This window comes from Bactrocera neohumeralis, chromosome 3 (genome assembly GCF_024586455.1).
Source record: "Bactrocera neohumeralis isolate Rockhampton chromosome 3, APGP_CSIRO_Bneo_wtdbg2-racon-allhic-juicebox.fasta_v2, whole genome shotgun sequence".
In the NCBI taxonomy this organism is placed as follows: domain Eukaryota; kingdom Metazoa; phylum Arthropoda; class Insecta; order Diptera; family Tephritidae; genus Bactrocera; species Bactrocera neohumeralis.
Window position 1 is genome coordinate 68,882,970 of NC_065920.1, and position 27,671 is coordinate 68,910,640.

The 27,671-nt window shown below is 36.4% G+C and overlaps 1 protein-coding gene across 2 annotated transcripts in view; it reads left to right on the forward strand.

Moving 5' to 3' along the window:
* Positions 1 to 27,671, forward strand: part of LOC126752386 (zinc transporter 2) — a 158,403-nt gene that overhangs the window by 26,987 nt on the left and 103,745 nt on the right. The window contains exon 1 of one of the 2 annotated variants that reach the window (XM_050463131.1): positions 23,973 to 24,643. The exons of the other annotated variant lie outside the window; for it this stretch is intronic. Within the exon in view, the coding sequence (XP_050319088.1) occupies positions 24,601 to 24,643 (43 nt within the window). The 5' untranslated portion in view covers positions 23,973 to 24,600. Of the gene's footprint in view, positions 1 to 23,972; positions 24,644 to 27,671 lie in introns of those variants that run through there. 2 annotated transcript variants of the gene reach the window in all.

Here is a 27,671-nt window from a genome sequence, read left to right on the forward strand (position 1 = left end):
CCCCGGCGAAGTCGATCAGCCTCAACCCATTTGGGGATGTTTCCTCGTGGAGGCTGAATTTACCGACCGTAGTGCCAAAGATACCTTCTTTGCCCACCCTGGCGTTGAAGTCGCCAAGCACGATTTTGACATCGTGGCGGGGGCATCTCTCATAAGTGCGTTCCAAGCACTCCGTCATCCGTCGGAGCGTGGGCGCAGATCAGCGATATGTTGAAGAACCTCGCTTTGATGCGGATTGTGGCTAGACGTTCATTCACCGGAGTGAATGATAGTACTCGGCGACGGAGTCTCTCTCCCACCACGAATCCCACACCAAACTTGCGCTCCTTTATATGGCCACTGTAGTAAATGTCACAAGGACCTACTCGTCTCTGTCCTTGTCCCGTCCATCGCATTTCTTGGACGGCGGTGATGTCAGCCTTTATTTTCACGAGGACATCAACCAGCTGGGCAGCGGCACCTTCCCAATTAAGGGACCGGACATTCCAGGTGCATGCCCTGATATCGTTGTCCTTATTTCGTTTGCTATGGTCGTCATCAAAAGAGGGGTTTCTCATCCGAGGCTGTTTGTCGTTTTTCATTGGGGTAGGTTTTTTACGTGGTGGGTCCCAAATCCAGCGCACAACCCTATGCAGGGGATGTTTCGCCTTCTCACTTTAGCTCACCTTCGAACGGATGTTCTTAGGCTACCCAGAGGATACTTGGTCAAAGACCGGAAGTCGTGAGTTGCTTGAGTCATATGTAAAAGAATCGTTTCTGGCCACTCCCAAGTGAATGGCGATCAGAGAACTTTCCTCACTTGCGTGAACTTCTACACATGACCCAACGTTCCATTTATTGAATCAAAAAAGGTCTTATCGAACTGGATACCATTCCTTCTTTGACCAGGAGTTTGACTAGCTCATTTCCATTGATGCTTCGATGACCCGAGTTCCAAGCTAGTAAGATGTTATTTTTAGTCGCAACCCAATTAAGCATTCTTAGGCAATCCGTCGCAATTGTTGATTTGATTTCAACGGACGAGGTTGCGTGAAGTGACGCTTGACTATCTCTGAGAATGACAAAACGTTCTCCGTTTTCTCTAAAATAATGAATGCTGAGTCCCAAGATGGGTGATGATGTTGTGCATAGTATGAACAGTGATTGATTACTTGATTAGGTTGACCATATGTTGAGCGAAGTGCGCGAAACACAATTTGCTGCTTTTGTCCCAAAAGAACTGTGCCGGCTTGTCGGCCAAGAATGAATTAAACGAATTTTTGTTACACCGTTCTGAAGTGAATCATATTGCTTTTTCTGAGGGCGTTCAAATAGTAGTCACAAGGGCCAAGCTCTAGGCTATAAGCTCAGCCGCTGTTTTCCAAATAAACCCCACTGCAACATGTGGCCCAGTGTTGTCAAGTTAAAAATATTGCTTTGTGTCTAATCGCGAATTCCCAGCATTCTATCGAATGCAATATTCGCCGTTGTCAATAAGTAAAGAACCATAAATCTTCCGCAGAACAGTTCTGTCGAAAACTCGTAACCTTTCCTCTACACCGAGAACGGGAGTAATGAGTGACTTATAGAGTAGGCTTCTTATTCGTCGAGAGAGGACCGAAGGAGCACCTGTTGGCAAGAGTTATTTTGCGTGGTTCCTTGTTTGTATTAGTTCCCACACAGTGCCACATGATTAATGATAATTGATACATAAATATTATCGATAAATAAGCCAATGTCTAGTAGGAACGAGTTCATTTTTGTGTAACGCCGTATGCCGACTTTGAGCTCAATCTTCTTTCTGATCTTTGTGATTCCGTTTGGGGAGTGAAATATAACCACAAAACGAAACACTTAATTGATGTACTTTTATCTTCTTGAGGCTTCCTCTTCGCCTTAACCATTTGCAATTAGCGCTCCTGAAAGAGAAAAGTGATACGCAAAGGGGAAACAACTTTTCTGCTTAATTAGAAGAAGAGTTTGGCGCAGAAAGAACTTATCTCTTCATCCTAACCATTTGACAGTGTTGCTTAAAGATACAGCGTACATTAGCAACTAGCGAAAATTTTAAAGCCCGCAAAAGTTCAAAATCTTTGCCATTCTATCATTTTCTGTTTCGAAGGTAAAGTGGTCAGTCAAAAGCGTTTTTGCTTTGACCAAATGTTTCCACTCACACGTTATCTAAAGTGTAACTGGTCATCATCATCATTATTGGCCATTAGTTGGACACCGAATTCGGTAGTGGCACGATGGTGGCAGTGAAGATTGAATGCGTTTCCTGGAATGTGAAAGGATATGTAGGTGGTTACATGAGCTCGGTAGAAAGTAGTAGCAACTTAAAATCAGGTAGGAGAATCAGTTTTATTTTAAACTAGTTGTGCAGATGAGAACTAGTTCGACTTTGAGTGATACAGTTTTTTTCACAGACAATTATTCAAATGTCTAAGAGCTAGCGTAATTGTTGTTTAGTTGTTGTTCATATTTTATTTTTATAATTCGCTTCATGAATTCATATATTCATATTTTATTCTCTAAATACTTCATTTCTAAAATAAAAACTACTTTAGGTATGTGTCTTGGCTAACATAAGCCTAAATGTGGGCAGCGATTTTTCGTTTTACTATGAGGAAGCTATAGTACCCTTTACAGGAGCACTTCTTATAGCTTAGAAGGGTACGAAAAGATCTCTATCTTGATTTTGATAGGTCAGTTTATATTGCAGCTATATGCCATATTGGTCCGATCTGAGCAATTTGCACGGATACCTTGAGCAATAGTCTATGCTACATTACATGAAGATAATTTGTCAAATGAAAAGTTTTCCATAAACGAACATGATTTTCATTGGTATGTTTGTATGGAAGCTATCACTTATAGAGTTTTAACTAGGCGTCTTCGAGAATTGAGCAAGTTCTCGGGTAGGCAAGGACTTGTATAAGAGTTCAGATCGAAATTTGAGTTCTAGTACACGGTCAAGCCTCAATTATATTTTTTACCTTTTATCTCACACTTACATTTTCTCATCTCACTTTGGCTCCAGTCGTTTTCGAATATCCGATACCAGTGATTTTAATTATTCTATATTTCGTATTCGCTGTACTCAGAGGGCACGAGAGAAGAAGTTAAAAATGCATGTTAAGAACAGCTTGAACTATTTTTGATTTTAAGCTTGTTTTCCTACATTTTGCAGATTAATTCTGAAAAACTACTCATTTTATTCTAAAGCTATTGCAAATCTGTAATAATATAACTTTAATTTGTTGCAGTTATTAAATTACCATAAACATTTTTCGAAGGTTATTGTCTAAGCTATCGAAAACATGCCATACGTAAATGACAAAATATAGCAGATTTTCGAACCAACTTAGATTTGGGTTCTCTTCTTTTGGGTTGCTTTGCTCTAAAAAGCGACTGAGATATATAAAATGGATGCTTGAGAAAAATGTTGCTGCAGATATTCCACATCCAGTGCCTTAGTTTGGCATATCACTGACAATGTCGCCATCGACGTCGCATCACTCTGCTTGTTTAGTGAACGCCTGTGTTCCCATTGGCTCAAATCGGCGTAAGTCGTGTTGTTGCGGCCAATTTCCTGCCCTCAGATATACGTTTGATTTCCTTCTGCTGCTGCATGAAAACCTGGTGTTCTTCAGGTGGTGTATCTGTTTGTTTCACGCCTGGTTTTTTGCCACCGTTAGATTACTGTTTCAAATTTGTTTTCGATGCTGTAGTTTTGCCTTTTCCCTTACTTTTGGCTTTATCCTTTGTAGAGTTATTGGATTTGAATGGATGTTTGCCCGAATCCATGCCACTAACAATATCAACATCATCATCGTTTTCGTATTCACTTTCGCTAATATCATAACTGGGTGCCTTTCCAGCTTCAGTGAAGTACGTGCAACGTTTGAGCCGCTACTTTTACAATGTTTCTTACTTTTCGACGAATGCCAGGCTTAATCGCTTGTCGTATCAGCGCTATCAACGCCTTCGAGATTTTCAGAAGCCTCTGAGTTCACCTCCGACTCAGAGTAGTCTCCATTGTCACTTTTTTTCTTTTTCGACTTCGAACGATCTTCCTCCTCTTTCTCTAAGTCACTGTCATTTACAATGAAGCGACGATTTTTGCAACGCTAAGGAATCGCACGTCGAGCGGCCTTACGTTGCTTTTTATTTTCTTGCTTTGTCGTCGAAATACCTCAAATCTTGAATCTCTATTATTAGAAATGAAAATGGACGTTCTCTTACTTCTGCTTCATCATCGTCGAATGAAGAGGTTTTAGAATCATCGTTGGACGCTTTTTACTTCTTGGAGATAATATCGAATGTGGTCAATTTGCGTGACTTCGTTTTGATAGAACTCAATAGCTCCATTTGTTGCTATGAGTCTCAGAGAATCTGGGTTCTTAAGAGAACACGTATCTGAAAACTCGGATATGCTCACACACTTTGACTTCATACTGGAGTACTTGGATCGCCAAACCGAACTCAGGCGGCTCCTTCTCTATCCATATACCGGCGTTCAGTTGTGGGTGGGAAGAAGTCGTTGGAGGAGAGAGGCAATGAACTTTTTTACGGATGGGTCAATGCTTGGGGGGAAGGTTGATGGAGAGGTTCACTGTCAGGAGCGATAGAGAGCTTCAGACTTCCTGTCTATTGCAGAGTCTTCCAATTCGAGCTGGCAGTTTGGGAGTGCAGCATACTTCAGAGCAGTGACCATCCACTCAGATAGCAAAGCGGCGATACCTGCCTTGAACTCATTAACAGTGCATTTAGAATTGTTTGGGCACGCTAGCACTGCTATCGATAGAAAGGGAGCGGGTTGGGGCTCCCGTATCCTCTTGTGTTCTACTACTAGATAGCTGGGCTTCGTGGAAACTTGGCCAGAGCTGGGTCACCATCTGTACATGCGCTGTCGCAAAAGTCTTTTGGCCAAAGATCGATCCCTAGCCTAACCTATCCTTAGTTGTGGGGCTTTTAACAGGCCATTGGCTTATTGGCGTCCAAACTGTAAGGTTGGGTATCTTACCAGACGCCATCTGCAGAAGCTGTATGGGACACGCTTTACATTACATAGAAAAATTTTCCTTCTAGATTTGAGATCACCAAACTGGACTTCAAAAATGTGGCTGTGTTGGCTTTCGAGCTCCATATTGCGCCTTAAATGTTCACAGATAGCATTATCGTTCACTTCATCTGAAACTTTGTCGACTTTGGCATTGCTTCCCTACACGTTAGAAGCTAACTAGTCTATGACTTTAGGGGTTTCTATGCGGGGTTGCCACTATTATAAAATCTTGCTACTTATATTTGCACTACAAGCACACTTGCAAATAATCCCCACTTCACAAGCGACATTCACCGACACCGAGTATCAGACAGTGATATAAATTTCAATTTTGAATGCCATCAATCTGTGATTTTTGCACTTTGCAGCAATTTGTGGCCATCCATTTATCTTTTCGGACTTGCTTGCTTGCAAGTAGCCACGTTGCTGTTGGGGAGCAATGCGTGCGAGAGCGTTTAATAGCAAGCACACACACATTTTCTCACATACAACATACTCTCAAACACATTTTCTCTCACACATCTCTCACACATTACTCCGGTGAATTGGCTGGCTAGCTGTCACATGTTGGCCTGACCACTGGTCCATTGGCAGAATTCTCCATTACATATAGTCATTTAATTTGGTGTGTACGATGATTATGCTTTTGTCATTGTTGTTGTTGTTGTTGCTGGTATTGTTGCAGCATGTGTCTTCTACTCGCATGGAAACTAATCTGAATTTATGCGACAGCATAAATATGAAGTATCAGACGATGCGTTGCAATTTCTCATATTTAAAAATTGATGTGACGGCCTGCTGGTGGTGCTGGGCACTCCCTCATTTCCGACGTTTGGGGACCTGGTCAACTGCTCTGCATAAAAAAATCTAAAAAAAAAAAATGTTTGTGCTTGCAGCAAAAACTTCGCAGACAGACCAACTGACGACGTTCGAAGCTCGAACAGCCGGCTGTGTTGCTTTAAAAATATACACACTCACATATACAGTTACACATACAGACACACAGCGTTCTACATATTCGTGTGTCTGGCGTTTTAGCCTAACTTATGGCAAATACTTGTAGATATTGAACGATTTCGTTGCGCTTTAGACACGATTTTTTTTTGCTGTTCCTGCTTCCTATTGTTGTTGTTGTTGGTTTATGCTGCTTCTTTGGTTATAAATCGCAATGGAATGCTCATAATTTATGGTTAAATGGAATTTCGGGCGGAGTTGTTTGCGTGCGAAATTGCGAAATGCGGTAGTTGTGCGCCAGAAATGGGTGTGGCAAGCACAAAACGTACCTACATACATTCGTACATATGTATGTCGATTGATGCTGTGGCATGCAACGTCTGATAAGATATTATAGCAGGCATGAAATGTGGATTTTTTACTTTTACTTGGCTAAAATTGCCACAAATATTTTTTATGTGCAATTCTTTGGTTCAATGTCTTCATGTACAAACATACATACGTATATATCTAATATGTATATTCACAAATCCCCAACCAACAAATTCAAATGTCTGCACTTGTGGCCAGCGTCAATGCTGCTTTGGCTATAAATAATATGGCACAAATGATTTTTATCGTTTTCTACAATTTAATAATACTTTGGAGGTTAGAATGAAATGGCCAAATTTGCGGAAGTGTTTTAAGGCGCTTAATGGCTATATAATATTGTGAGCGATTTTCGTGGCGGATTGTAGACATTTTGTGGCAAAGTTCAAAGAGAAAATATTAATAAGCTTTAAGAGGGTATTCTGGTCTAGAAATTAAAAAAAAATTTAGTTTTCTATTTTTCTATATGGATAGTTAGACTCTTCAAGAATTTCTCTCTAAAATAATTTTTGAAAACTCCAAATTATTTTAAAATTTTTAAATGAGCTTTTCTCCAAAGTAGCACGGTGTGGTCCTCCTCATACCTCCGATTCTAATGAGTTTCTGCTTTCTTACCGAATTGTAACGAAAGTTTCAAAAAATCCTAACTTTGAAATAAAGGGCGATCCATTTTGAGGTTTCCTACTTTTTTAAAGAAAAACACAGAAACTTCAAATTTAATGGGGAATGTATATTATCATTCGAAAGAATATTTCTTGGCATTTATTTTTTGAAACTTATCTCTTTGAAATTTTGGCCGCGGCTCACAGTGGGCGATTGGGCCTCGTTAGCGGCATTTAATTAATAACTTCTAAACGAAAAAAGATATCTTCAGACGGTTTTTTTTCACAGCTCAGAAAAAAGTCATAGAATTTTTTAAGAAAAAAAAATTTTGTTTAATTTTTTTTTTTATTTATTTAATTTTTAAAATTTTTTTTAATTTTTTTTATTTTTTTTTTAATTTCAAAAATTTTTTTTACCTTCAATAAACAAATTTTATAAATCAAAATTATCTTCGGAATCTTCGGAATCAGAATCAGGCATATCTAGATGCTTCATTAAAAGCAAGCTCTTACTTCATCGTCCATAATAATATTTTTTGCAGTCGAAATTGAAGACTCATTTGACAATGAAGATATCAAAAGGTCAGACGAAACTAATAAAGAATTTATGATATCTTCCACTGTATTTTTTCTTGGAATTTTTTCTTGTATTGCTCTCGCGTATGTTTCGATAGTCCTTGTTCCTGGCTTCAAGAGCTTTTTCGGACATCATACCAATCGGAAGGGAAAAATGGTTTATTATATCTGCTCCATGAATTATTTTATATTTTGGCCGTGGCTACGTCTCAGATAGTGTATCTGCTGAGTCCAATTTTCGATAACTCGTTCGAGCATTTCTGCAATGACACGCGTCAGGCCTGAATCGAAGCGGAATTGTCCACATAGACTTTAGGCTTTATACAGGTATATTCTCATAGGAAAAAGTCTAACAGCGTTATTAAACCATTTTGGTGACCAATCTTAAAGCCTTCAATGCTTGGAAATCGCGCTGGCAGCGCTGCATCGACGTAGAAGGAGCCTGTTTTGAAAGTTTTTAAAGAATTGTAACGTTAGGTTCAATAAATTATTTTTTAAATCTATTTAGTCCTATTACTTTCCGAACAAGCTCTGTATTTCAATCTTCCAAATTTGAAGTATTGAAAGTGAGTAGGTACGAGGGATGATAATCTGGCAGATGTGATTTTGTTAAATATTTCCGCTATTAAGTTTCTTAACGTGGTCGAACTGGATTATTTCGTCTTATAAACTTGTATGCGGTGCATTTCAAACCACCTAGAAGAGCACGTTGCCTATAACGTACCTCAATAAATTGTTTAATGACATAATTTGTTCAAATGAAACACATTAACCTCGTCTAGACGTGAGTAAATACAAATTTCGAAATCAAATCAATTTTACAAAATTCATATTAGAAATTAAATCGTGTGAAAAATACAATTGCACCTACAATTTCTTACTCCCCACAACTACCAAGAGGCGAGACAACAACAAAGCACGCTTCGTTCTTCGAATATTTCATGTAATACATGCCGCTCATCAGTGTGCGCTGAGCGCGCGCCTCCATAAAAGGGCGGTTGGAGGTGGCATTTTAAATTGCCAATTAGGCGCTGGGTTCAATATTGGCAGCGGCAATGATAAAATAACAACAACAACGACAACAACTAGAGCGAAAATGTCCTTTCGGTTGAGGTTGAGGCATAAAGTTGTTTGAAGCGGCAGGAAATACAGAAAATGCCGAAAAAGACGAAAAAGGAAAAATGTTAAAAATTTCAATTAAATCTGACAGTGAAGAGTGAGAGAGGCGGACAAGCACACCGAGCGCGCTGAGCAATTGAAATTTGGCGCGGTAGTGGTGGTAGTAAAGGTGGACAAGATAAGAGTTTGTTGGATGGAAAAGGTTGAGATTATCCGTCACTTGAGTGCTGCTTTTATTCGATTAAAGCCCGCTTGCTTTTGTTGTTGTTCTTTTCACTACCGCCTAAGTGATAATCAGGTTTTTCTTAGCAATTTAGTATTTATCGGCGTTGTTGTTGTTATTATTGGCGTTTTCAATTAGGCAGACGAAGCTTCTATTGATTGCCTGAAATTTTGTCGCGTCGGCACGGCGTCGGTGTCTTTGAAGCTTTCGGCGCGTTGTTTGTGTTTTTCGTTTGAATAATTGAAAGTGTAGAGTGAGCGATAGAGCATTAAAATATTATTGAACAATACTTGTTAGGTTGGTTTGTTTTAAGTCAGGTTAGTTTACTTTAGTGCGGTTATAATTGTTTCGTAACAATCACAGAGGCGACGTTAAATCTTTGCTGAAAGATTGTCACCTCTGAGCTGAGGTCTTCCTCTTGACTGCTTAGAGAACCGGTACAGTTTTAGAAACTTTAAATATATTTTTCAACATAATAAGGTTGTCACTTCAACCGGGTGTCGGTCTTGGCCGCATCGGTGAGCTTTCGCCAGTCGTTTCTGCATTGCGTACCATAGTGCTAGGTACTTTAGTTTCGCCAAGTCGGGTCATTTGGGCCGTCCCTTTCTTCGTCAGCCACCGGGGAACACCGATTCGTATATTTTGAGAGTTGGAGAGTTTTATTCTTTTTCGCCCTTCGGTCATGCTTAGCGGACCAAAAATCTTTTGGAGAACCTTTCCTTAACACTTCGAAAGAATGCTCAACTCTGTTCATAATGGTCCATAATTTCGCACCATATAAAAGGGCAAATGTTATGAGTCACTTATAGAGCATTACTTTGGTATTGCGAGAGAGGGTTTTACTTTTCAACTGCCAGCTGAGTCCATGTCAGGCTAGCAAAAGTATATCTTTGATTTATTTCGTTGTGCTGGATCCTTGATAGATGAAGTCTTTCACCTCCAGTCTCAAGCTTTTCTGAAGCCAAAATGAAGGAGATTTTACACCGTCCTCCTTCGACATCATATCTGAAAACTTGGACCACTGCATCTCAGAGTCTATTCCTCGTGGATTTTCCTCTGCTTCCATACCAAAAAGAAATAAGTGGATGCGACGAAGTCACAGAGACATAGTGAGCTTTTTCCAGGTAGGGTCGAACCTCCGTACTTCCATACCGAAATATGAAGGAGGGTGAAGTCGCTCCGTATTGCTCCGAAAGGCTGATGAGCTCGCAAAAGTCCGCACTATCACTTTGCTTATATCGGAGTGAGAACGAGTTTGATCTCCATTGTTCTAAGCGTGAGCTTAACAAGTTTTCATCCATAACCATTTCCTGTGTGACTGAGAAATGCTTATGGCCTAGAAAATCATCTTGGCGCCGTCGTAAGTATTCTTACTGGACACTGAGGTTCAAACATTTCATTACTTTCGGCGAACCAGGAGAGATATCCGATATTAAGCATCTCAAGAAATTTGTGATATTCTCAAAGCGTTTTGTTGACTTATGGCGATCGTTATTTTCATTATATAGGAGTTTTAGCTATTACAATGGTCCGACGTTCTAAACTGTCCAAGTGAGAGCCATGATACCATATAACATAACCTAAATCTAATCTTGTACTCTAAATCTGCTGGGAACTATCTAGTCAGCTCTAATGCTGATGAGATTTGTAGAGAAAGGTCCAGAAATTGCGGACGTCGTAAAACTTCATGGAAAAGTATGGTAGAAGTCGACTTGAAAGACTATCATACTAATTGGAATATCGTAAAAAGACGGAACTACTTTAACGGTTCAATTTCGATGTTACGCTTCAACCGGAATCAAAGGAAATACTATATATCGGTATATGTCGGTCCTTGAAAGCCATCTTATCTACACAAGACCTAACATAATACTTCCTTCCTAAGTATTTTTATGATCAAATGCCTTTCCTTATTGGTTCTACTCTTTCTTCCTTCCATGTTCTACTCTTGAAAAGTGACATTTTATGGCTGAGTGACAATCCAATGTCTTTTAAAAATAACTGTCACTCACTTTGAAACCCAACTAAATATACAGTTATAACTAATAAAAAAATACATACATGCAAAAGTAAAAGCAATTAAGTGTTTGATGACAGTTCAGGGAAATTCGATTAAGGCAGCCATTGCCAATCCATTGCACGCTGCACAAAACTTTTCAAAGGCGAATTGCTTACCAACTTGCATTTTCCTTTACTTGATACCATTCTTTATTCACTCCTCTTTGGTCTACAAACTGCATGTGATTGTCATTTAAATAAGTATCACTGTCATTGAATGAAGTAATTGAATGACAAATAAATAAACGAAAAATCGAAACTTAATAAATAATAACAAAGCGACAGCCAAGCAAGTAAACCCAGCAAAACGGTGATGGCGAAAGAATTTCGAGGAAAAAGTTGATCTACGAGAGTATAAGCGAAAGCGGAAGAGAGTGCGATATGGAGGAGATAAGCGAAATATTAAGTTTTTATTATTTTTTAGAGGGGTACTTTTGTTGGTATGACTAAATGAAAAACACTATATTAATCTCTAGATATTATTTTCTTAAAAATATAAATTTTTATATTTGTTTTTAATAAATTGTTAATTTTGAGAGATTTTAAGACCGATATTTTAAATAGAATTCCTTTAGAAATTCATTTTGTACAAAATATTCCAATAAACCTGCTCTGGGGGTCTGTAATATCAATATTTCGTTCGAGCGGTACAAACATCGCTTGGAATTCTTAACTGATTTATGGGAAAAATTTTATAATATGATGAACACTTAATAAAAAACTCGTCTTTGGAAATAAAAAAAACTTTTCTATAAAAGAATTTGATTTTGATCGGTCAATAAGTACCGAATCAATATGCTTTTGTTGTCTGATCTGAATTTTTTTTCGGAAACTGTAGGTTTTCCTTGGTCCATTATTGATACCTCATTTCGTAAAGTTATTTTGTCAAATAAAAAAGTTTTACATTCCAACACTTGATTTTGACCGATCAGTTTGTATAACAGCTATATCCAGGTCATCTTAAAAATATATACACTCCAGATTCTTTGGAAATCTGTGCTCATATCTTATACAAATTGAAAAAATTTGCTTCATTTTGATCCAATGACATCACACACGAACACACACTACAATCCTCAGCACACTTCTTAGTCTGAGGATAACCGCTAAGACCGTTATAATAACACTGCAACTTCTTGCAAAACCGCAAAAAATTCATTTCTATTTGAAATGTTGCTAAATAAGTTGTCAACAGCAGTGGCATTTTGTAAATAACAATAACCACTCAACAGGCAACAGTAGCCGGTGTAGTGTCAGCACTTTATTATGGCAATCAAATTCAATTCAGTGGCTTGTCAAATAGTCATCAATGACTATTGATGATGTTTGTCTACGAAAATAAAATTCAATTTTCCATACAATTGAATAATCCATTATCCATTTGATCAGAAACAGCAACCGAAAGCATTAAGTGTCGCTCAGAAACTTATGTATACGCGCACTCGGAGAAATATTAGCAAATAAATCAGGATGGAATACTACTTTTGTGTAACACGAAAGAAGAGCAGACTGGCAGCTGGCTAACCTAAAGGTATGCAAAGCGGAGCAGGAAAGGCAAGTAGTAAAGTACATACTCGTAAGTGTAGAAAAGAAACAGGGTTATAAAGCTTGGACATAATCATAAAAGTGGCACATAGGAGTGTTATTATCTTGCTAAGCTTGCTTTCCAAGATATAGACTTAACACGAAGATAATACTAGAAGCTGATCTATGTGATCTCATATGAACTTAAGTTTAATGGTGACTTGTTGGTGTTGTAAACTATTCAAATTGTCAACCAGTATTTCCGAGCTTTCCAGTATATTGCCTAAATTAATGCGGTTGTATAATGGGTCTAAATACTACCCAAAGGTTACAGAAAGTTAAGTGTATTAATAAAATTGTTCAAGAGTGTCTAAGCTGAAAAGTTCTAGAAGAGAAGTACATAGTTCGAATTTGTTAATTTTTTACAACCCCCAAGATAATAGAATGAATATAATGACGAGAAAAGTTAAGCCACCAACATGTTAGGACCCAAACCTTTCATTGCGGTTGGTCCCCATACCTTAAAGGAGCTGCTCCGCAAGCATGAAGGAGTAAGCACGAAGAAGTATTAGCTAGAATTCCAAGGCATGCACCATGCAAAGTTGCTAATGGGTGGTTACAACCTTAAAAGGTTTAAATATGTAATGAACCTTCCAAGGGACAAACTCAGGCTGCTTGTCGCTATCTGCACTGGCCATTAGAAGCTCAGAAGCACTGAAACTCAGGAACATTTGCCAATTTACTGCACAATAGTCTGTAGGCGCAGGATAAAAGCCCTTGGTTCCATGTTTACATATTAGAATCACATCGCCTTAATAGCACCTAACAGTATATTGCAATTTTTCAATATGCTGGGGTTAGGTGAGTCGTTGTGACTTAGGAGAGGGCACAATATACCTTAGGTAGCGGTGGAATCCTTATTTATTTATCTAATCTAGATCCAAGCTGCCCCTATTGCATCACTAAATTAAAAAAAAATTGAATAAAATCTGTTCTGGTTGTTAAGCACAAACTTATTCCAAAGTTGAACTAGATTCATCTAAAGATAGCCCTAAATTCAACGACAGTCCAAAGACTTTGTAGTTTGAAAGGCTGTCAGACCTGTTTAAAGATTTGTTTTTGGTTCAAGTATTTCGATTTATCTTAAAGGTAACATGATGAGTAGAACTTCAGTACCTGGATTTCCACATAATTTGGTTCTAAATACTTGACCAGGTTCGGTATTCTGTAAATATAAGCTCCGGTGCTTTGATAATCCATATTATTTCAGACATATACTATTAACCAGGATTCCAGTAACTGACTATTCTAGTTTAGCTAGTTTCTAATATTTACTACTTTTTGTTGCTATTAAAGAAAATACCGGCGAGTCGGTGACTTCAAAATTTTCAAAATTCCCCAAGTATCTGATTATGTTTTAGAACTTCAAACAGACGTTCTAGAAATTCACTTTTCATAAAAGAACAAGAGGCGATGGCTTGCAGTTTGCCTAAGTTCCGGGAAAGGATATAGTTGATAGAATTTATTAGATTATCGTAGGACGTAAGCACTACTTAATAAATAGGGTTTCTTTAGAAGGTTATACAGCTGTTATTAATTCGAGTTGGTACTTCTCGAAAAGTATCGATTGTCCGAACTAGAAAATTGATTTCACATAGAGTCAATAGACTAATGGACTTGATTTTTGCGTTCGAAGATGAGTAGGAGTTATACTCAAGGTTGCTATTAAACATAGCACATTATGTAGATCTAAACTGGTTCCAAATTAACCACAAACTTGTCTTAAAAACGTTTGAAACTAGTACGGAACTAGTTATACAATCGAACTTCTTCCAAAGTGGGCTAGTTCTAGTCACTAGTTCACTAGTTCTAAATTATTCGTAGACTGGTTCCAAACTGGTTTAAAAGTCAAACTAGTCACATACTAGCACATCATCTAGTTCCAAACTGGTTCCAAAATAACCATAGACTAGTTTCAAATAAGTTTTAGACTAGTTCCAACCTAGTTATACAGTCGAACTTGTTTCAAAGTGGGCTCAAACTAATTTTGAATTATTCATAGACTATTTTCTAAATGGTGTCAAAGTCAAACTAGTCATAGACTAGTCCTAAACTAGATCTAAATTTTTTCTAAATTAGGTTCAAACTAGTTTTAAAGTCATAATAGCTCCAAAGCATTCTTAAAATTATTCTAAATCAGTTCTGGACGGGTTCCAGACTAGTTCTAAAGTCTAATACTGCCAAATCAGTCTTAAACTAGTTCTAAATGAGTTCTAGACTAGGTCCAAACTAGTTCCAAAGCCAAACTAGTACCAAATCATACTAAAACTTGTTCTAAATTAGTTGTAGACTAGTTACAAATCATTTATGAAGTTGAACTAGTTTCAAGTTAGTTTTAAACTAATTCTAAACTAAGTAGTTCCAAACTCTTTCTAAATTCAAACTCATTCTGAGATCTGCTCCAGCATGGTATGGAAAATATATATCTAGCTCCAAAAAATCCTCAAACTAGTCTTCCAACCTACACTAAAACTAATTCCAGACTAGTTAAAAAAAGTATAGTTAGAAATTAAGTAGGTCAACGAGTTCTAAGAAAAGCGCGCTACCGATCATGAACGTCTGTATTTGTTTTTAAACTCCATACTGAGAGGCTCAAGTGCTCCCATAAATTCATTCATTACGAATACCGCTATTTGTAAAAACTTACGGTTTATCAGCATTAGTGCGTCAGGGGTGAGGGCAAACGACGTAAATAACGGTGTAGAGTGCGATAGCAGAAAACAAACAATAATTGCCGCGCGAACACGCATACCTACGCATGAGCACGGGACTTATACGCACATACCTACATGGAAACACATGTGACGCATAGACAATCGGACTACAACAATACTACTCGTAACAACAACAATGCGAGATAAAAACAGAAAAAGCAGAACAAATGAGCAGCAATTTCACGCGCTGAATTAACCAAACAAAGCTAATGCTAAGCATGCAGTGGGGCCGTGTGGGGGCAATTCATGGAAGTTCAAATGCTATCAATGAAGTGGATGTGGTGCGGGTGGCGGAGCGCATTTCGATTGAACGCATTTGCGCTTTTTGCTGCCGCCGCTAATACCTCCCCAACAATACTAAAAATGTACATTATTGCGCCGTGCTATTGCTGTTGTTGTTATAGCACTTTTTTGCTTTTGCTGGAAGCAATTTATTGCCATTGAAGGATAGCGGAGCGCTTGTGGCATGCATGACGGTCGTGGACGCTTGCAGGCGACGGAAGTGTTAGCAGCAAGACAATGTCAGCATTTGCTATTGTTGCCTTTTTGTCGTTGCTGTTGTTGTTGTTGTTTTTGTTGTGGCTTTTGCCGTTGTTTACATTCACGTCATTTAGTGTGCGCGATTTAGCATTCGCATTTGCCGTGGCTGCACTTCAAATCGCTGCATTTAACCGCACGCGATGCGACCCACAATAATGTTGATATTACCGTTGCTATTTGTTGCTTGTTGCTGTTGTTGCCATTTATTATTTGCCAAAGGCTGCAGCGATTAACACTGCTGCACTGTTGATATGGCGGTTGTAGGTTTTGCAAAGCGGAACGTGCGCAAAAGCCAATGCTTACAATGGAATGCAAGGTGGCTGACAAAGGCACATACTGCGGAACTGTTGCCAGTGATGGCAGTCCCGTGAAAAACAATATTGTCATAGAATTAAATAATACGGCAAAATTTTAATATTTTTAAGCTTTTTTTGGTATTGGCAAATGAAAATATTATGAATGTTTAAAAACTGAATACCTAATTTCGGGACTGTTTCGGTATTTTCGGGATTATTGAGTTTTCTGAGCTCTTTTCTACCAGTAATTTGTCTGAAAATTTCGGGACTGTTTCGGTATTTTCGGGATTATAGAGTTTTCTGAGCTCTTTTCTACTAGCAATTTGTCTGAAAATATTAAGAACGTTTAAAAACTAAATATATCTAATTTTTGGACTGTTTCGGGATTATCGGGATTATCGATTTTTCGCGATTTTTATAATTTCCTGCTTTGAATTGATTAATATAACTTTTTTGCAGCGTTGGAAAAATAAATTTTTGCTTCGCACTTCTTAAAATATATTTCGGGTTCTAAAATATTAGTATATTATATACTATATACATACATACGTACATACATACATATAATACTTAGTATGTACGATGCATATGTATGTATGTATGTATACATATACATACATATATGTACATATGTATGTATGTACGCCAATGTCTCAACAGCATATTATGTGATTCTTACAGCTAATATTTTTCATAATATTTTGTGTCATCGATGTTGCAAAAACTTTTCGAATTTCGAGATTAAGATTTAAAAAATTTTCGGGATGCCTTAAATTTTAAAAATTTTGTACATACATATGTTTGTAGGTATTTTTGAAGAGAAATCGCAGAAAATAATTTCTGAGTATTTATAGTAATTGGCATATCATTTATAAATTAATAATTATTCCGAAAATTGTATGAAATATTCGGAGTTATCTGTATTTACTCTTATATACTTTTTATATTTCATACTTTTGAGAATGAATTTTTTATATGTTTTTTCCGAATTTTCGGAGTTTTTTAAAAGTTGTAATTTCGAAATTTAAATTTGAAAAATTTGCGGTATTATAAAAGAGTTCTGAATATCTCTGATTGCGCTATAAAAAAATTAACTTTTCCGAAATTTCGGAGTTGCTTTCGTAGTTTTCAAAATTACCGAAATTGTGATTTTAAAAAAGTTTCGGTATTCCTTAGTATATTCAATTGTTTTATATTATTTTTTTATTTCTTAAGACGGAGTATATGGAATAGTTTCTAACTTATTGTAGTTTTTGGCATGATTGAAATAAAAAATATTCATTGCGAAAATTCGATTAAAAATTCAGCTCTTTTATCAGTACTTATACCAGAGAATGATTCATCATATGATTTTCAGAACTACTCCTACTATCAGAGAACATATGCACATATGTATATCATATGACTAAGTTCATTCCGTAACGTTTACCGATATATCTAAATTTGTACCGAATTTTCGGTATGTGATATACTATTTTCTGGTAATAGGAGTAATTCCGAAAATTCGTCTCGGAATAAAATTAAGTAATTAATTTTGCCAAATTTCAATGAATATATCCAAATTAGGTTAACATTTCGGGATCCCGAAATTTAACTGACGCAATATCGAAACTTTTTTAAAGCGAATTAGATATGAAAAAAATGAAATTTTATCGAGGTAAATTTGTAGAAATTAAGCGCAACTATATTTCGGGATTCCGAAATAAAATTCTGCTTAATAACTATTTTTGTTTATAATAAATTTAGCATATTCGATTTTAATAATTAATATCAAAAATTAGTTGAATATTTCGGGATCCCGAAATAAAATTCTACTCAATAATTATTTTTGTATGTAATAAGTTTAGTATTTTCGATTTTGATAATTGATATAAAAAATTTGTTCAACATTTCGGGATCCCGAAAAAATTATACTTAATGATTTTATACTTTTTTTTGTTTATAATAAATTTAACATATTCGATTTTAGTAATTATTATAGAAAATTAGGTCAACATTTCGGGATCCCGAAAAGATAATTACGCAAAGTCGCCACTTAGTCAAAGCGAATTGGCGCGAAGGTTACTCTCCAATAAGAAAATATTTTCTGACATCACTAATACGCACACTTTACTTACCAGATATGCTATAATATATGTATGTACATACACATATACATACATCTAATGTGTTTATTTACACGCATACTATAGATGCGTGTGCGTGTGTGTATGCAAGTGCCACTGTTGTTAACTGCACTCAATTGCCACAACGATTTTAATTAATTATTTATTTGTGTTATTACAGAGTGTTACAATTGTGCGGCGCATTGAATTATTGATGAGCTGCAAAAGTGTGCAAAGTGATTGATGAAATGACACACACGCACACAAACAGACACATACAAGCCAATGACATGCCGATAAACCAACAGTGTAACACTTAAGCAGCCCCACATTCGGTTAAATCGGTAGACAGGGTGATTGAGTGCTAGATAGGCATGACGAGCGATAGATAGACAAACGGACGCACAGACAGGCAGCTAGACCTCACAGTGCGCTATTGGGTGCAAAAATGTCGATGGCTGGGGTGTGGAACATAAATCCGTAATTTTGACACACATATATGCACATATGTACAACAAACGTGTGCCGCCACCTACACTTATCCCTAACGGGTTGTGCAGTCAATCGGCGTTGCATCAACAAGTGCATATATCTTCATATGTCTGTATGTACGAGTATGTGTGTTTGTTTGATGATACAATCTGTGCATGTTTATTGTGACAACAAAAGGTAGCTGACGACATCAGTCGCTTTGATTGCTTTTTAATATTTTAATAAGATAATTTTTTCCACGGCATTCCATATTGGTTTTCAGCAAATTTTTTCTCGCAACTTTTTTTTCCGTTTTGAGCGCTGAAATGTATTGAAAAGTAAATTAACTGACAATTGAGGCAGTTTTTCACAAATGAAAATGGGTGTGTATGGCGAGGGTGTGAATACAAATGAAAAGAAATTATAGAAGAGTTGAAAAAGAATTTAAAAATGTAGCAAAAGAAAATAAAAGTAATAAAATAAAAAATGCTAATATCGGCTGCAATGAGGCTTCAATACCCTTCACAAATAAAAAGTTTTTGCACAAAAACATGAATTTTATCGATCAGTTTGTATGGCAGCTATATGCTATAGTCAATCGATCCGAACGTTTTCTTGGCAGATTTCACCCTTGACTTAGGCAATAATTCTTGACAAATTTCGTGATAAAATCTTTTGAAATAAAAGGGTTCTTCATACAAGATCTTGATTTTCATCGTTCAGTTTGTATGACAGCTATATCATATAGCTGTCCGATCTGAACAGTTTTTTCGCAGATTGTACCACTGACTAAAGTAATATCACATGCAAGCACTTGATGCCGATCGTTCGGTTTGTATGACAGCTATAAGCTATAGTGCAGCGATTTAGAAAATTTTTCTAGAGATAATTTCGTTTTTAGAAGTAATAACATGTGTCAAATTTGATGAAGATATCTTGTCAAATGAAAAAGTTTTCCATACAAGCACTTGATACCGATCGTTCAGTTTGTATGACAGCTGTATGCTATATTGGTTCAATTTCAGTAGTTCGCACAAGTGAACAACTTCTTGAAGAGAAAAGAACATGTGCCAAATTTGTGAGCGATATCTCAAAACCTGAGGGCTTAATTCGTACATACAAAATTGATGGCAACCTTCACATACTTTGTTTAGGGTATAAAAATATGAAAAAGTAAAATAAGCAAAAAACTACAATAAATATAAAACAATAAACAAAAACGATAAAATAAAATACATTTCTGTCAACACATTGCCGCTGATGGGTTGATGGATAACATTTTTACTGATTTATCTCTTTGATTTGCATGTGATTTGCATGAAAGTGGGTTCATTGAAAAAATCAGAAATGTCAGCAAGTCAAACAATAAATTTTTTATGGAAGATGGATGCGAATTGCAATTAATGTTTTATACGTGGCGTTAAACTTGGCATTATTTTGTAATTAAGAATTAATATAAATTCAGCGTAATTAAAATAGTATTTTCTAGAGCTCTCACCAGTTCGTTAGCTGGTTTTGAAGTACACTTAGCTAAGACTCGAACCGATGGGTTTAAAATATTTTTGTTGACAGCATGAGGAGCTGCTTTTTAAAGCTTGCAATTGATCTCTAATAATGACAAACCGGAGAGGATTGATTAATCACTGTACAGAAGAAAAAGCGCGTCTGAAATCAATAGTTGCATAGCAGGCAGTAGATATTCAGAAGGTTTAAGTTTGAAAATCATTTTAGACACAAATTTTTTTCCATTTGATTTCTTATTATTTAGCTGAGACAAGCACCACATGAAATAATAGAGGGAGAAATGCAAATTTTTGAAAACAAAGGCACTAAAACCAGATCATATAGTTAGATAGATGGACAGATAGAAAATAATTGAGGTTTTGCACTGCGACCAATGTTCTATTTTGCCTTCTCCTGTATCATATGTGGTCATAAAGATCTAGCACTCTGAATAATTCAATTGATGTGATTCCTGTCCACGTAGTTGGATCCTAGTACGTGGAGCCTGCTTTTACAAATTGCTGGGTAATCTAGAATCAGGTGTTCTGGAGTTTCCAGTTCCATGCCGCAAACCCGGCAGCTTGCGCAAGATATTATACCCATATTGGACAAGTGTTTCTTGAGCCTGCTGTGCCCAGCATAGGCACGACATGGAGATGGAATTTGTCTTAGGATAGGTTGATCATATCTCTAAATCTTGCTAGGTTGTAAATTCCCAATAGTAACTTGGCGTGGCACATTCCTGTTATATGCTACCAGTGCCGTTCTCTCACCACTCTCTCCTCCGTGCGGAGCATCTCCTTTACTCCACCGCAATTCATGGTTCTGATCTCATCAACCTGGAAGCCGCCGCAAAGAGGGCTAGTTCGTCGACCAGCTCATTGCCGGCTACCCATTTTGCCCCGATGTGTACACGGTGGCAAACAGATAGGCGGTTGAGCTTTCCTATATCTTCTTCTTCTTAATTGGCGTAGACACCGCTTACGCGATTATAGCCGAGTTAACAACAGCGCGCCAGTCGTTTCTTCTTTTCGCTACGTGGCGCCAATTGGATATTCCAAGCGAAGCCAGGTTCTTCTTCACTTGGTCCTTCCAACGGAGTGGAGGTCTTCCCCTTCCTCTGCTTCCCCGGCGGGTACTGCGTCCAATACTTTCAGAGCTGGAGTGTTTTCATCCATCCGGACAACATGACCTAGCCAGCGTAGCCGCTGTCTTTTAATTCGCTGAACTATGTCAATGTCGTCATATATCTCGTACAGCTCATCGTTCCATCGAATGCGATATTCGCCGTGGCCAATGCGCAAAGGACCATAAATCTTTCGCAGAATTTTTCTCTCGAAAACTCGTAACGTCGACTCATCGGTTGCTGTCATCGTCCAAGCCTCTGCACCATATAGCAGGCCGGGAATTATGAGCGACTCATAGAGTTTGGCTTTTGTTCGTCGAGAGAGTACTTTACTTTTCAATTGCTTACTCAGTCCAAAGTAGCACCTATTGGCAAGAGCAATCCTGCGTTGGCTTTCCTGGCTATATATTCCTCCATTAATGGCGATTTTAATTAAAAAGCTGAGATCGCTTTTAGTGCAGCTTGACTATCGCGATACGCTGGTTGCGATAATTGCGTTGGAGATTGATTTCGTCACTCTGACTTATAGCAAGGACTGCTGTTTGAAAGATGCTCGGAAAACATCCCATTGGTAGGGATAGTTTGGTATTCCGGTATTTTCGAGCCGTCAGTGTGGATCACCCGTTAAAATGAGCTTTACCAGAAGATATGAACTCTGATAACAAATTTTGATGGAGAAAAAAGGACTTTTAACATTTCATTAGAAAATATCAGCCCTAAGGAGCATTATCTAATTACTTCAATAGAAGGAAGGTTAGTAATTTTTCAATGACTGGGTTTGATGGATGGTGAGAAAGTATAGCTAATTCAATCACAACTCCAACAATTGATTTTTAAAAACAAGTATTTCAGAGGTTCCCTTGCGTTCCAGTCTTGAACTTGCCGCCAAAAAAGTTCTATTGTTCATTGTGCTTGCCAAGCTCACGAAAGGTCCATAGATCTAATGCTAAAGCGAATGAGGAACGCGGAATACCGACTGGATCGCAATCTGATGAAATTGGGTGCCGTATCTAGTAAACTCATTGGCTTTTAAAATTCTAGCGATTCTGCTGAGACCAGGCATATAAACATGAAAAATAACGAAGTAGCTTGATGCTGCTGAAATAAAATCCAAAGCTCCTTGATTATTCAGCGCATTGAGACTCAAGCCACTCTGATATCGGAGGGAATGCATACCTTTTTGAAGCAAGTAGTACTTCGTAGCAGCTTTCTCTCTAGTCTGATAGCCTGAAGCTGGAATTGATGGAGCGTTCCTGACAGAAAAGTACCCTTCCTAATTTTCTCCAAAGCTTTGATCCATCTGTGAAAAAGCTTAATGCACCACTTCGTCAGCGGCTGCACCCAGCCACACATATGACTACCACGTAAGTGTGCAAAGAAACAACCAAAGAAGGAACCACAAGGTGTAGGTTCAGCGATGTAGTAGTCCAGACGGTTAGGGATATAATCGAACAAAAGGAGGATTACAAAATATTCCTGCTTAGAACGTCCCACGTACCCAGTTTCCCTGAGTCTAATAGCAGCCTTCGACGAAATGAAGATGCTAACTACAGCTAGATACTACAAAAATTATATATTTTAGGAAGAACTTTTGACGTCTTCTCTAGCTTTGCTCCATAATATAATTATATGCATTAACCAAGCAAATTTAGTACTAAAAAGCAAGGACGAACTTTTACTAATTCGTAAATGCCTTTTAGGTATTCCGGTTGTGGTATTTAGCTTTAATTAGAACGGTGACTTTAGTCTGAAGTATGATCAGTTGACATAAATAATGAAGAGAGTGATTAAGAAAACTGAAGCAAGAAAGTAGAGAGAGAGAGAGAGAAAAAAAATGAGATGAAGAGATAGAGAAAAATAATGTGATCAAGAGAGAGAGAGAGAGAGAGAGAGAATAAGAGCGATATATAAAGAGATGGAATTAGAGGTAGATACGAGTCTAGAATTGCCCAGAACGTAGATTCGTATAAAATTTAGTATAACACCTAATATAAAGAGGGAGAAATAGAGAGCTATATCCCTGTATCTAATAAATATCGCTGTTAGTTGACTTCGATCATGTTGAACCTCATGAGGTCAAAATTATATAGCTTGGAACTATGAAAGGCTGGCCATGCCATCCTTTGATTAAAACATCAACGGACCAAGCGTTTAGTGATTATGAATTTTGCCCATTTTATTATTTGTAACTGGCTCTCACTCTCCAAAACCTTTAACGAAATCAGCTGCTATATATTAATTAGCCTTCAACTTTGGGCCCACTTAAGGACCGAAAATACTGAACCTTTGTAGTTGATAAGATAATGAAATTCCACTCGAAAAGGTTCGCTCAATTCTCTCGAATAAAATATGGTTACGAGTATTTTTATGCAACAGGCAATCAACTGGAATCATTCGCTGAACTTTTATAAGCGTAAATACTATAAGGATGGGCAAAAAATGCACAAAACCCTTGTCCACACGATTAAACACACGCGTAGAAGTTAACAATGACTTGGAACGTCAACAGATCAGATTCAGTCGTTGCCGCCGACAACAGCAACAACACTAACAATTCGATCGCGATCAACACAAATTTGTTAGCACAATACAAACAACAATGACAACAAACAACTTAAAAGCGTATTATTTACACTCACTTATACGTTTTATTGCCACTTTTGCCTGTGTTCGATGGGCTATTGACCGGCGACAGCGCTTGGCCCATCCTCAGTTGCAGCTCGCGCTTCGTTGTTGGCGCATTCTAAGGCAAATATTCGGCAGTGTTTACAGTATTTACCTTTTTTTGTTGTTGTACTGATTGTTTCGGTTGTTGGAGCGCTTTGTGCGGGCGCGCACGCGCGTTCGTCAAACAAATTAAATTAATTATAGATTTGAATTTCACTGACAATTACTGATTTATTTACACCAACAAACACGTGTTGAAAATTAAAAAATGAAAACTTGAAGTGAGTTTCAAAGTGCTCACAAAATAAAAACGTATAGCTTGCAATAAAAATGCCAGTGGGCAAATGTTCCGCGTCAGCGCTCTGTATAGTTGTGGCGGTAGTGCGTGTTGTTGCTGTTGTTACAGCAGTTAAATTCATAAATAATTTAGTTAATAACAAAATTGTCTAACTAATTGCTTCGGTAATATCTTTAGTGGTTTTTTTTTGTAGTGTGCTACAACAATAGTTATTGCTTTTGTGTAAAAATATTGGAAATAATAAAAAAAATATATAAAATACTTTCTTTCATAGAAAATTGTGCACCACCTATTTTTTTGTTAATTTAGTGCTGTTTTACATATATTTAACTAAATTACTGGATATAAACTATGGAAATTCGCATTGATTTGAACGGCCATGTGGCGAAAGCAGGTAAATTGCCGAATAAAATTTTAATACATTTTTTTTATTTAAAATTTCATAAAAAAAAATTTTATATCAATACAATTTATATACAAATATGTCATTTAAAAAAAATCAAAATTATGGCAACTCTATTAAAAATTTTCTAAGGGTACGGATAGATAATAATTTTAAGTTGGCAACTCTATGTAAAAAATATTCCAACGATATTTATTTTTAGATATTTGCCTCACAAATATTAAAAATCATTCTTACAGGTGGCAACCTTAAATGGTAAATTGAGTCCACTATAGTGTTAATCGGCAAACCTATTAAAAAATATTTCAGCGGTAATTATTCTTGGTTATTTTCCCCTTGTAAATTGTAAAAAAAAGGCATTCTAATAAGTGGCAACTTTAATAAAAAATATATCAGCGGTATTTATTTTTGGTTATTTTTCTTTTATAAATTGTAAAAAACTAATTATCAATCTTACAGGTGGTAATCTAAATAAAAAAATAGTCAGTTGAAAGGTTCAAGAATCCACTAAGGTTTCACTTGGCAACCCTATTAAAAATTATTCTAATGTTACAGATTCGAGCAATATGTGTTTCTCGAAGCTTCTGCTTTGCAAATTCAAAAATATAAAAAATTTAATTTATAAATAGGTGGCAACCCTATTTAAATCTTATTCTTACTATATAAATTACAGGAAATAAGTTTCTTCGTAACTTTCCTTTTCTAAATTGTAAAATTGTGAAGAACCAAAATCCTTTAAGATGGTAACTTTATTAATAATATCTTCTAACGGTGTATAGCTTGTTTATAGATACATTGTTCTTTTTCGAATTCTAATTCTAATTTTTAAATTGAACAAGACCAAGAATCCACCATATTTGTGAATTAAAATACTCAACATTAAAAAAATTCTAACGATATTGATCGCTCAATGTGCTTTTTTCGTAGCTTCCACTTTGTAAATTGAAAAATTTTAGAACTCACAAATTTGTACAAGTGCAAAAAACCAAGGAATCTCCACAGATGACGTCCTCATTAAAAGAAAGTCTTAACTTTGTAAATGAATAATGATTAGAAATTCACCACCTACTTCTAAAAATAGAAATATAAGAGCAATGTGTTTTTTGTAAAGTAATAACGATCAAGTATCTAGCAATACTTGTAAAGAAGGCAACCCTATGAAACATATTCTTTCAAAAGAAATATTAGAGATTATACTCGTATTATTCTAAGAATAGAAATATTAGAGCAATGTGTTTATCCAAACTTTCGCTTTGTAAATTAATAATGATCAAGCAACCACCATATTAGTAAAGGTGGCAACATTGTTAACAAATTGTCTAACGGTATATAACCCAGCAATGTATTTTTTCGAAACTTCCGTTTTGTGTATTGTATAATTTCAAGTATCCTCCACATTTTGAAAGTTGCCAACCCTTCAAAAAACTTCTATTGTTATATTTTATAGCAATGTAGAAACAATTAAGAAAATCGACTATAATTTTGAGGTGGCAACCCTCTTCAAAAAAAAATGAAAATACTTGCGTAAAGTGTCTAGAAATGTATTTGCTTCGAATATTTTACCGCTTTATAATTGAGAAATGTGTTTTTTCAAAACTTCTATTTTGTAAATGAAAAAGTTCACAAATGCACAATAGTTTTGAAAGCGGCAACTCTATTAAAAGTATTTCAAGGTTATATTTTTGTTTAGATTATATATGTATTATTAATCATATAAGGTATTCCAAAAATTAATATTGATAAAATAGCTATTTCAAGAAAAATTAGAAATATTTCTAATCGCTAGATTCCTTCTACTACACGAGATTAAATATATTCTAGAACCTATTAGCTCTTATTTTTGTTGGCGATCTTCAATAGTTGTTCCTACATACTTACAGTATACTATAGTTAAAGCTTAGCTGAGCTAAGTCTGTAGTTTAGATTGAGCATGTTTGTTACTTCAGCCTCAACGACTAAAAAGTTTATATGTTGCAGTAATCTATAACACTAATTTTGATGATGACAGAGAAGTGCACGAATTGATTCCAAAGTTGGACCCAGAACCCAAAAACTTTGTCCAAAAACTCTTAATTTTTTGTTATCCATTTGGTGTCGCCTATCGGAATAAGCTTTTTTCCATGCAAAACTGATATTCGAATCCTGTTACAATGTGCTTTTAAATTTACGCTTTTGTAAACAATAGAGCATTTTTATAATATTTGAACTGTCTTGTGAAAATTCAAAGAAAATAACTGAAATTTTATGGATTGCATTTTTATGATGGAGGAGGAGCAGCAACACAGTTTATATGAGATGACTATTTTTATATAAATATAGAATTCTCTCATTGCTCACATATTACTTAAAAACACACATTGAACACCTATTTTCGAACAAGCATTCCTTGATTGTAAGATATAGTGGATAAAATGTTATGGACGATTCGTGCAGTAGATGTGTCCAGTCAGATGCGTTTGTTTGGAGATATAGCACTTTATTAGGGGAGTACGAAATTGGCACAACTTGTTACTAGGAGACATCGAGGTATTGAACCGTTCTTGAACTCCATACAGAGATCCTGAGAAGAAAAATACTTTTAACAGATCTCCACTCTGTGATTGGAAAACCTTGGATATTTCAATGTTTGAATATATTGGAGGGGTTTAACATTGAATGCATTAATTCTTTTCATCACATGAATAATAAGAGAAACAAAGTGTACTATAAATTGTTTATTTAAATACTTGAATTAAATTATAGAATTCATTGGAAATATAATTTTTTTTAGCAAAGATTGACGAGAAAGTTGAATTCGTCATCGCTTGATAAAATATTCTTCCTCGAACTTTTCTCCGAATATTTTGGTCCATATTAGATGATTGTCCGTCCATATCTAAAAATAGGTTAGAAAATGGAATAGGATTTCATAGCATTATAAAGCATTGTTGATTACCTTCTTCCAAACCGTTTCATCTCATCCACAAGCGCCTTTTCTCGGTATTGTCTTTTTTCCCCTGGAAATGTTGAAATAGTATCA